Source organism: Tribolium madens, unplaced genomic scaffold (genome assembly GCF_015345945.1).
Source record: "Tribolium madens isolate multiple individuals breed KSU strain unplaced genomic scaffold, Tmad_KSU_1.1 Scaffold_91;HRSCAF=231;Tcas5.2_LG7, whole genome shotgun sequence".
In the NCBI taxonomy this organism is placed as follows: domain Eukaryota; kingdom Metazoa; phylum Arthropoda; class Insecta; order Coleoptera; family Tenebrionidae; genus Tribolium; species Tribolium madens.
The window spans coordinates 16,456,834-16,468,011 of NW_025401063.1; the positions used below are offsets into that span (position 1 = coordinate 16,456,834).

Here is an 11,178-nt window from a genome sequence, read left to right on the forward strand (position 1 = left end):
GGTCTCGGTCTATCGTAACTATTACTGGGGGGATCGGGTCTATCATATCCGCTAGTGGGAGGTCTTGGTCTGTTATAGTTGCTACTAGGCGGGTCTGGTCTGTCATAACCGAAACCCTGAGGTCTTGGTCTATCGTAGTGGTTATTATCAGGTCTGTCAGGTCTAGGACGTGTGGGTCTGTCATAATCATTAGGTCTCATTGGTCGTTGGTCGTAATCGTCGACAGGCGGACGAGGTCTGTAATAATCTCCAGGATAGTTGGGTCTTTGGCCATAATCATCATGTGGTCGTGGTCTGTAATATTCATGTTCAGGTCTAGGTCTGTAATAATCATCCGGTTCAGGTCTGTAATAATTATCTGGTCGTGGTATATAAGAACCATATTTTTCAGGAATTGGCCGTTGGCCGTATGGCACTTGATTACTTTCTCCCGGTCTTGAATCGTAATCATATCTGTCATATGGATGATTTAAGGCAGGTGGTCGAAATGGTGGTCTTGCATAATTATAAAGTCCTTGGCCAACTAGGATTTCGTGAACTGGGTGCAGGACCGGCTTTTGAGGCCCTGTACTAATGCTGACCATAGTTGCCACGTGACCTGTTTCTTCTTGTGGTTTACCGTAATTTGGTTTATTTGGTGAACCGTAACCATAACCAAAAGAAGATGGTTCGTTAACCGCATATGTCGGTTTATTGTAATTAGAACTAGACGGTTTGTCATAACCAGAAGTAGATGGTTTGTCGTAACTCGGGCTAGGTTGTGGTTTATCGTAACCAGTAGATGGTTTATTAGGTGATGTTCCGTAGCTGCTGCTTTGGGGTTGTCCATATTCTGTATTTTGTGGCTTACTATTACTATTATACTGATTAAAAGCCGGGTTATTTTTATCAATCACTAACGTACATCCTATTTTTTTTATATACAAATCAAACTCGGTATCAGCTTTTGTACCGATCGGTTTTAAATCGGCAGTTTCTTTGATAGTGTCATTGCTAATTTCACAACTTGAGTTGCCTTTGACACCGATTCTAAAAAAAAAACAACGTATTATTGGTTGCCTATGTTAATTAATGTACGTACCCGAAGCTAAAAGACTTGCAAAGTTCTTTTTCTTTGGTGCAAAACAACTGGCACTCGAGCACCGTCGTAACTTGAGAGGTTTTATATATGTCCTTAGGATTATGTCGTTGACCAATCGCCAAGCGTTCGTAACAATCTAAAAGTTTTTCAACGTTCAATTTTCTGTATTTTTTCTCCTTCATTAAGTTTTTTTTAATTGACATGAACCTGATTCGCGATTTTACAGTTAGCTAAATGACTGGTTTATCTTGGAATTTATTTGACGACCGAAAAAAAAATCCATTAAATATAATTTATGATGATCAAAAACAAATTCAGGATTTCAAAGTGGAACATGTGTATTTTTGCTAATTGCTGATCTTATTTTAAGCGGAAGATTTTTTTCTTCATTTCCAGAAATATAAATTGATTTTAAATAATTAAATTCTTCTTACCGTTTTTGATAACTTGAAGTTGATTGTCGATTGTTAGCGCCCTCAAAACTCCCAAAAACGCAAGACCGGTGGCCATAATCCACACGAGAGTATTTTGCGTCCTTGTAAACATTTTCAAAAATCACTTTTAATTTATTCGCAACATCACTTGCAACTACTTGAGATTTCGTCTTAAAAGATCACGATGTGCATCACTAATTCGTTTAATCGATCACTTTCTTCTCTTAATGCATCAATTGCTTGTGCGTGTTGTTGCATCAAGTTTTTGAGCACTTGTATGAGAGGAACACTCGTGTGGACGAGACGGACGAAGAAGAGGTAGCGGTGGAAGACGATGAAATGTATAAAGTCTGCTATCTGAACAATCTTTAAAGCGGTCTTCGGACTAATTTGCAGTTGGAAGAACGAAAAAAAACGCAGCGTTTCTTTGCCTATAGTCTTTTTTATGTGCGAAGGTCAAATTTTACGTGCTTCAGCTGCACCCGGAGGATTTTTCCAAATTCCAAAATGCGGCCTTTTTGAAATAATTTTTTTGTCTGTTTGTATAATGTTGCTTTGTGTGGTCGTTTTAGGTGCATAGACAACCGGTTTTGATGCATTCGGCTTTCTAGTTAAAAATTACGAGTCTTTATCTTAAGTGGTAGTTTGAAGAGCTTTATCAAAACTTGGTTCCCAACGGGGTTTTTGACACCAAAAACAAAAGCTATCTTCCTGAGAAGGTTCAATGTTATGAATAATACCAAGGTAATGAATACATTACGCTCTGTTGGTTTTGATGTTTGTTTTCGTAATTGTGGGGGTATTTTACAAGTATCTGCTTTTAATATTATGCTAGACATCTCGATTGTTGACCATCTTGGGAACCTCCCACAATTCGTGAAAAAAAGTCAAAGCGCTGATTATCATTTCGCGGAAATTCATGTAAATGAACTGTTGGGTTTTGAACTTTGTGGAAGAGTACATAGGGAGAAAATAAAAAAAAGTGAATACAAAAAAATATATATAATTTCTACTGGTGTCGCGAACAATTTATTACGTTTCGATAATATTTTTGTTGTGAAATTGCACTTAGCTGAAGAGAAACTATACAACTACAGAAAGAGATTATTAGGAGGAAAAATAAAATACTAACAAAAATATTAACAAACTGTAATAATTGTCATAGACCAACAGAAATAAAATATATATAATATATATAATATAAACAAAATGTTAGCAACATCTACACTAAAAAAATTTCACCAGCAGTATAAAGAATTCTAATAAATTAAGATAATGTACAGTTTGTAGCCCAAGGTACATGTTTTTTAAACATTTTAATTCATAATAATCATTTAACAATAGCTATACCATTACCCACTGCCAACCCTCATTTACAAAAGTGGCTATTTTTACGTAACTGCAACTCGCAAATTTGTTAACTTTACGTTAAATAAGATATCAATGAGAAAATACAATATAACGCGGAATTAGTGATATGTTTGCAAAAATATTATATTTAAAATAAAATATTGTGGAAGATTGTAATTTCTTTATTTAACAAAAAGTTAACACAAAAAGGCAAATTACACTTCGTAAAACTGTTATCATGTATGTAACACAGCCATGTCTTTATAGTAATCTCCAAAAAAATAGTTATTTCTAAAATTACATGGTTCGTTAAATACAAAAATAACCAATAGCCTCTCATGGATGTTAACCATTGTCAAAAAGGAAGAAACTACAATTATTATTAAAATATAAAATTTCTATAATACAAGAATTTTTATTAAAAAATGTGATGTTAGGTTTGTTTCACACCTACAAAGATTCTAATTACATAAATAGTTTTATAACACTGGGTTGAAAGTACTAAAGTTAAAATGAGATTTAACAATGGTTAACATGTACAAGCACGATAAAACTAACTTAAAAATTAGAACTATTCATTCTGGCATTTTTGACGGGAAATTACATAAACAAACCTAATTTTTGACATTAATACCGAGATAAATAAAGAGAGGCAAGTAGCTGCGATCGAAGTTTATTCTCCGTGTTCGTGTAATTTCCTTGCAAATCTAACAAATCTATAAATCGTAAAAGCTGAAAAAAGTCTGTATCACGATCGCAAAATTTTCATTTTATCATGGAAAAAAATATGTTCGAATCCATAATAAAACAAAATTCGTAAAACAAGAATCATATATAGTTCTATTTCATAAATACTCTATACTATTTCATATACTTTATACATATACATCTCTTTTATATATATTTTTATAAAACCATGTGTCACCAAGTAAAACTTAACTAAAAAACAACAAGTTAAAAACCAGTTCAAAACTCTACGGTGTAAGCATACAGTCTTGTCTATATTTATAATGTATTGTATTCCAACTATTTCATTACTACCAACTAAAGTGATTTCAGTATACTTACGTATTTAATGTCATAAACGCAGTCTAAGTATATATTTTTTTTTAAATACGTAAAACTAAAGAAGAGTTTCACTGACTTATAACTTGTTGGTCATATATTATATATCAATAGTGTATAACTTTAATCTTACGTGTAATTAGCGTGTTACGTTAAGTGGCAGATTACGATACGTAAATATTTCATTTAAAAAACCGCAAAAAATATACCAATCGATTTTATTCAGCACCTAGGATTCAGAACCATATAATAACACACTGCGTAGATATAATAACAAACAACAAACAATAAGTTGTACTTTGAAATCAGGGCCCGGCTTCAAAGAGCTTTTGCAGTTTTTTAAATAATACTTAGAGATCTGCAGTTGTTTATTTCTATGTCACAACAATAAATTTTATCTCATTATAACGAAATTATACTTTATATTATTTATGTATTTAAGGCCGATACATTCAGTATGAAGGAATCTGCAACAAACAAATCCGTAAAATTTTGTTTAAAAATTTTATTTGGAAGAAATGGATTATTTGTGAAATAATATACTTACAGTAGCTATGTTGCTACGGATCAGAAGATTCTGCTGAAGTTTTTCAACTGTCCACACTAAACAACTCCTTGTGAAGGGCAGGAAACTCGAGGTGTGGTGCAGATCTTTTGAGTTTTCCTAATGCATCCATGTGAAGCATACTTATCTCCCTGTAAAAATCACAATAAGTGTTTGTCTTTTAATAAAAAAAAAAAATTATTACCTTAACGTAGGTATTTTTGTAAGCAAGGCATCACAAACTGTAACATCCCCTTTTATAGGCATGCTGTGGTTTCTGTCTAGCTCAAGTCTTAAAGCTCTCACAACGGCTTGGCTAAGTCGACTGATTTCGCCGATACCTTTCAGCCCCGGCCGATCTATGGAAGAAAAAAATTAAGGTAAATAATGCATAAGTGCAGTTTTTGAAATGAGAAAGGGTGATGGTGAATGACGTATGGATACGTATACCCACCCGGAGAGAGCAAGACGCAGGCCGAATACAGAGCCAACTCAGTTTCGGTAAGTTTCAGTTCTGCTATGCTTTTGGACACTTCGAAGACGCACGTGACCAGCTTCATTTCCGCCGTATCCGACGTGAAGAAGGCGTCTTGTGGGAGCATCGTATCGCCATAGAGAACACAGTTTTGGGACAGATCCAAATAACGTGACATTCTAATAATTGCCAGTTCAAAACTACCTGTTGATAGAAAAACAGTCGAGAGCCTCATCTAAAGACGAGTGTAGAATACGCACCTGCTTTCAATAATACAATCTGATCGTCTTGGGACAATTTCATGAATCCAGGTACCATTTTAGCAAATTCAATGATTTGCTGGATGATTGTTGTGAGTTTTTGGGCGCATTCGAGCCACAACTCTTCATGGGCCATGTTCTTATAGTACAAAAGTCGGGAGAGATCATGGGGTTTCCTGAACATCTCGTGAATATGTTCAAGGGAATATAAACAAGTACGTGTATGTGCGTCTGATATTGTCTTCGATAATAATTCCGATATCTGACTTGGATCTGAAACAGAAAAAAAAGCGACTTTAACGACCTGAACGACGACGAATTCGCAACAACCATGCGAATAGTAGGCAACCAGTAAAACATGCATCACCACTTTTTGTTATGAAAAAGAGACATCAAGTCAAAATAACATCACACTCGACTGCGAATGGACTTACTAGGCAATGTGACAGGTTCACAATCGTCGCCACTTCTCTGTTGTACATTTTGTGAACTGGTCTGTTGCCTAACTGTGTTAGTTTGTTGTACTGTAGGAGAATTAACGAAAGTGGTGCTATCTACATAACTGGGTACCAAACTGTCCACAGCCACCTCCTGTTTCACAGACACCACCGTACCTCCAGACATTGTCGTACTAGAGGAGGTCTGACTGACTCGTTTAAAAGAACGAGAATCAGATATCGACAATGTTGTTTGTTTCCCGCCACCACCACCACCACCTCCTCCGCCACCACCACCACCACCACCACCACCTTCACCACTATTTGTGTTAGTATTCCCTGATAAATGATGAATTTGGTATTCACGTGCGTGAAGATACGATGATGGACCCTTACCTGTTGTTACTACGTTGGCCATTAAGCTTCCCGTGTCGTTCAGTGTGTCCAGGCCCGGCCTCGGGTCATACGCCGTTGTACTGTCCACATAATCTGCGGAGATGTCATAGCCCATTGAATTCGCTTGGACTTGGGTTGTATTCGTGTAGTAGGCGGGGGTGTACGCGCTGACATCGCTGTTGTACGTATACCTGGAAAGAAGGAAAAGGATACATTAATAACCACTACTTCCGAGTAAAATACTCAATTCTTCTACCAAGTTTTTTTTCATTAGACATGATCTAATTAAAGCAAGAGCAATTTCCTCAGTTCCTATTACACAATTTTTTTAACAATACATCATGATCATGACTACTTTGATGCCCATTAATATGAAAACGAGTATACATCATAAGCTTTTGATAAATCTAACAACAAACCAAGCGTTTATTCTTTTTCAGTTATTGAGCTGATTAGGTATATGGTGTATTATTTAATAAATACGAGTAGCGCTCTCTGTTGATCTCTACACCATTGATGTAGTCATTTAGTGTGATAAAAAAATGTTATATTTTATCTTCAAAATTTTGTTTGAAATTGCTTTTTTGTGTTTTTATATAATAATAGTAATAATACTTATTTGCTTAATATATACAAGGTGTCCCACGAGTAATAATGAGCCTGAAAAAATTTTTGAAGCAACCAACATTACATTTTAAAGATAACGTGGATTTAAAATATTTAGTTTTAATAAATTAAACATAGTGACCAAACAGTACGCTTCAACTTTAATTTATAAACAGTCAAACCTTTGAAAATTTGGTGAGGATTACTAAAATTTTGACCAGCAAGATTCTCATTTATGAAGGCTGTTTGAAAAAGGCTTTGCAGACTGCACGTTTCTATCCAGCGCGATATCCAAATAGACGGACTTTCTAAAACTAGAGCAGTCATTTTACTGATAGAAATTTGTCAAAAATAAAAATACAACTACTATGTTTAACTAATTAAAAGAAAATATTTTAATATCTGCGTTATCTTTGAAATGTAATGTTGGTTGCTTTAAAAAAAATTTCAGGTTCATTTTTACAGTAGATACAGAAGTATGATGTAAGATATTACAAATATGTATTACAGAGTAATTCAAAAGTCTCGAGTTATCTCTTGAGTGGTGATAAAGGACAACCAACTGAGTTAAAAGGCCCCATGACAAAAAATTGTTCAAACTTTTTTTCACAAGATATAGTTTTTCAAAGGTTTTAGATCTTTGGGTAAGTTTATGGCGGTTAAAATCATGTATTCTTGAATTTGGTTTGCAAAAACGGCAGATCTTGGAACATTAAACAGATACCTGTTGAAAAAAATCACAAACTAGTAAATTTTACAATAATTTAAATACGCTATCAGAAACAAAAGAGCTAAGGTGTCCTGTACAGGATAATAAAGACCCTGACCGATTTTTAGACGCAACCCAAAATACATTCTCACAGTCAACTTTGCTTTTTGTACGTTTGAAAAATTTAGTTTAATAAATTCAAATGAAAGGAATTGTTGATGTCATTAGTTACATTTGACAGTGTCAAAAATTCCACTTTCTTTTTCCCTTGAATTCAAAATGTACTCAAACGATGAAAAAACTGATATAATCTTGACAAATGCAGAATGTTACAAAATGCTATGGCTGAATTTGTACCGCCAAAAGTACACCGTAGGATTTCAAGTTATAAAAATTGCCAAAGCTATCACAAGTATCTATGTTTATACAGGATGTCCTACGAGTAATAATGAGCCTGACACAATTTTTGAAGCAACCAACATTACATTCCAAAGATAACGTGGATATTAAGATATTTAGTTTTAATAAATTAAATATAGTGACCACTTCAAGTTTTATTTATAAAATGTCAAACTTTGGAGAATTTGGTGAGAATTACTAAAAAGTTGTCAAAAAGACCAACAAGATTCTCATTTATAAAGAATGTTTAGAAAGGGCTTCGCAGACTGCACCTTCCTAAAACTGGAGTAAAGTCATTTTTTTGACTGATAGAAATTTGTCAAAAGTAAAAATACGATTACTATTTTAATTAAAACGAAATATTTTAATATCCACGTTATCTATGTTGGTTGCTTAAAAAAAAAAATTCAGGCTCATTATTACTCGTGGGACACTCTGTATCTTTGAAAAATTTCAAACAGAACATTAATTAACGCATAGTGGTATCTAAGAATGTATTTTGGGTTGCGTCTGAAAATCGATTAGGGTCTTTATTATATGTGACTCATCCTGTATGTACGATATTATGAAAATTTTCAGTTCTGTTTTTTCTCAAAAAAAAGGGCTTAAGAAAAGATTGCATTTATTTTTATGCTTAGCTGAAAATATTTCATCACCATTCGAAAGTTGACCCGACACTTTTGAATCATCCTGTATAAAGTATCACATTATAAGGCAGTTAAAAAAATGAATACAGCTAAAAATTTAAAAATAGTTTATCAAATTGTATCGAAATTTAGAATATGGTTAAAAGTAAATAAATATTTAAATTCCACTGTCTGAAATATTTATAAAATTTCCACGTTCACATGTTTTGGAGATACAAAGCTAACTTGAATAGTAAATAGATTGCTTTATTGTTAATCAAAAAAAAAAATTAATGTGCATTTAAAAAACACTCCAACTTACCCGCCATTGTAACTATGATGTAACTGATCACTACTTGAGGGTGTTTGTTGTTCGAACACTGAACTATCAGGAGCAGAATCGCTCTGCGCCCTTAACTGTGCCCTATGAAATCTGACTTCGTCTTCTACTTTTTCTCTCTGTTTCTTCGACATTCGACCGAATTTGACAGCTGGAAAAAAATAAAATAATGTTAAACAGTCTACGCTATTTTATATGTCTTGCAATTGAACAAGACTAGTTACTTTGTGTATCCCCGAGTTGGTGTTTAGAATTAAACAATAATTACAATAATTATAGCAATTAGCATCTGTCCGACTCCGTAAACACGGAATTGAACTCATTAAATGTAAGTATTCAGGAACGAAATCGTTTATTTTGTGTCGAAACTACCATTGTTAATTAACTGCAAAATGGCATATTGATCGGAACCTTTTTCGCGATATTGCTTCAAATTGAATTATTGTGTTGTGTAATTATGAAAAATAATGACCCACACTCGTTAATTCAATGGAAACAGTCGTTCTCAAAAACAAAAAAATGTGTGTTATAATGGTGGAGGCGCCGGGATAGTGTCTATTATTCTTTTCTTGGCTGTATTTTTTATAAAAGGTTTTCTTATCTCGGAAATGAATAATTTTCGCACAATTTGCGATTTATTCCGGATTTGATCATTTTGAAATCGTTGCAAATTCCGCTGAAATTCGTTCAATAACCACATTGGGAAAACAATTCGATCATGCCGCGATTTGCAAATAGTCGAGATGACCTACAAATTGAAGAAATAACTGTTCCAAAGTCTCTATTAGCCGCAAATTACAAGTTGGCGGTAGCGTCATACCGGAAAATTGATGATCCGAACCACAACTCGCCACTTAATAACCGAAAACATTGCACAAGAGAAATTTCAAACTTTTGTTTATTAAACTGCGATAGCGGGAAAATAAAAGCGTTAACTAAAACAAAAATATATTTTCTATTGTCTCAGTCACAAGTCTTTTTTTTTCTATTAGAGCATAATGAGGTAAAACTGAACAATGCAATGGCGTTTTGTTTAATAGGTTAAAAAGTGACGCAATGTGGGAAGTTAACTCGAACAATGCAAACATTATACATAGAAGAGACATTACTGTAATCCGCGCTAAATTAAGCGGCTGTTGCATGCACACATTGGATACGATACATGGTGGACGCATATGCCGTCTGCAATTGCATGGTAATTGTGGGAAAAGGGGCTTAAGGAGCCACAACTACTTAACACATTTAGTTTTGAATGTGTTTGAACGTGAAGCGTTTAAGCCGATTTGGCAGCAAATTTATCGCGTCTACTTTAGCTTCAATTGCTTATAAATGGACAAAGTCAAAAAGTGACGTCAATACCGCACAAAAGCCAGCAATGAGCACAAGGACGGAACTAGCGAGATACCAGAGCGAAAATTATCAAGTGGAATGCAGAAATTAAATTGGTTTTGTTTGAACTTATTTACAGCGAATGTGTTCCATTTATAATTTTACTAAAATTTTTGAAATTCTGACGAAAAACAAGCAATACCTTCTACAACATTTGATCAAAAAACAGGATGTACATTTAATTGCTGTTGTACAAAATCTTATTTATAACACTACCCAACAATTTTTTTATTGTGATTGATCTATTGACACCTATATCAGGGTACATTAACATGCCTAATTACGAATTTGATAAGAAAAATTCTCCATCACGTACAGATTTTAAGTTAGAGGAAAATAGTTTTCTCAAATTTTATCGTGAAAATTGTTCATAGACGGCGAAAGAAATTAATTTAGTCACTAAACAAGAATAATGTTGAAAGATGTATAAGATTCTAACATAAATCTGTTGTAGCAAAAGCTGACTATTCTTTTGTAGAGTGTCTTAACTTCCCTTATTAGGAACCAGCAGTAATCTCCCATCATATCTGGTTCCCATCACCCTTGGTACCTCTTTTCCATCGTCAATATATCCTGGTGGAACCTTTCCCCTTGCTCGTCCCCAAATTTGGGGAAAAAAATTTAAATGAGAATGGAGAAAATGAATTTTAACATTTTTTTTTAAACATTTCTTAAAATTTTTGGTGATTTTTGAAAGGCTGTATCTCATCGAAAAATAGCGTATCTAGATTTTTAAAAAAACATTCTAAGACTAAGTTTCTAGTTTTGAGATCTTTTCACAAAAAAATTTTCTGTGCAACATTATCACACAAGCGGAGGACAAAGCGCGACAAAAAAAATTGTAATTTTTTTTCGCGTTTGTTTTTGGTCACCAGACTTGGGGAATTTTTTTTAATTTAAATCAATAGATGTGCTGGATAGCCTGTTCATTCGGCTTTAGTTTTGCAAAAGAATCAAAGGAACAAAATGAATAAAAAAATTTTTTTGACTTTCTTACAATCTCGCATTAGTTTGCATAGTTATTTGCTATAAATAAAAAAAACAAAAATTTTTTTTTTTTGAAAATT

General features: G+C 33.8%; 2 protein-coding genes and 1 long non-coding RNA gene across 8 annotated transcripts in view; 1 reads left to right on the top strand and 2 right to left on the bottom strand.

Annotated features, from left to right (window-relative positions):
- Positions 1-1,841, bottom strand: part of LOC123012157 — a 20,873-nt gene extending 19,032 nt beyond the window's left edge. Inside the window, exons 1-3 of the mRNA XM_044409982.1 lie at positions 1,516-1,841; positions 1,082-1,217; positions 19-1,029 (exon numbers count right to left, since the gene is read on the bottom strand). Coding sequence (XP_044265917.1) covers positions 19-1,029; positions 1,082-1,217; positions 1,516-1,627 — 1,259 coding nt within the window. The 5' untranslated portion in view covers positions 1,628-1,841. The remainder of the gene's footprint in view (positions 1-18; positions 1,030-1,081; positions 1,218-1,515) is intronic.
- LOC123012163 overlaps positions 1-11,178 on the top strand; it is a 61,730-nt gene that overhangs the window by 18,194 nt on the left and 32,358 nt on the right. Inside the window, exon 3 of one of the 2 annotated variants that reach the window (XR_006413190.1) lies at positions 2,088-2,223. The exons of the other annotated variant lie outside the window; for it this stretch is intronic. This is a non-coding gene — a long non-coding RNA (uncharacterized LOC123012163). Of the gene's footprint in view, positions 1-2,087; positions 2,224-11,178 lie in introns of those variants that run through there. 2 annotated transcript variants of the gene reach the window in all.
- Positions 2,503-11,178, bottom strand: part of LOC123012161 (probable nuclear hormone receptor HR3) — a 79,081-nt gene continuing 70,405 nt past the window's right edge. For 4 of the 5 annotated variants that reach the window (XM_044409993.1, XM_044409992.1, XM_044409991.1 and 1 more), the window contains 7 exons: positions 8,705-8,873; positions 6,043-6,233; positions 5,210-5,482; positions 4,929-5,153; positions 4,680-4,833; positions 4,478-4,626; positions 2,503-4,397 (listed from right to left, as the gene is read on the bottom strand). In XM_044409993.1, coding sequence (XP_044265928.1) covers positions 4,521-4,626; positions 4,680-4,833; positions 4,929-5,153; positions 5,210-5,482; positions 6,043-6,233; positions 8,705-8,873 — 1,118 coding nt within the window. In that variant the 3' untranslated portion in view covers positions 2,503-4,397; positions 4,478-4,520. Of the gene's footprint in view, positions 4,398-4,477; positions 4,627-4,679; positions 4,834-4,928; positions 5,154-5,209; positions 5,483-5,643; positions 5,734-6,042; positions 6,234-8,704; positions 8,874-11,178 lie in introns of all 5 variants that reach the window. The other variant, XM_044409994.1, reaches the window with a different exon arrangement.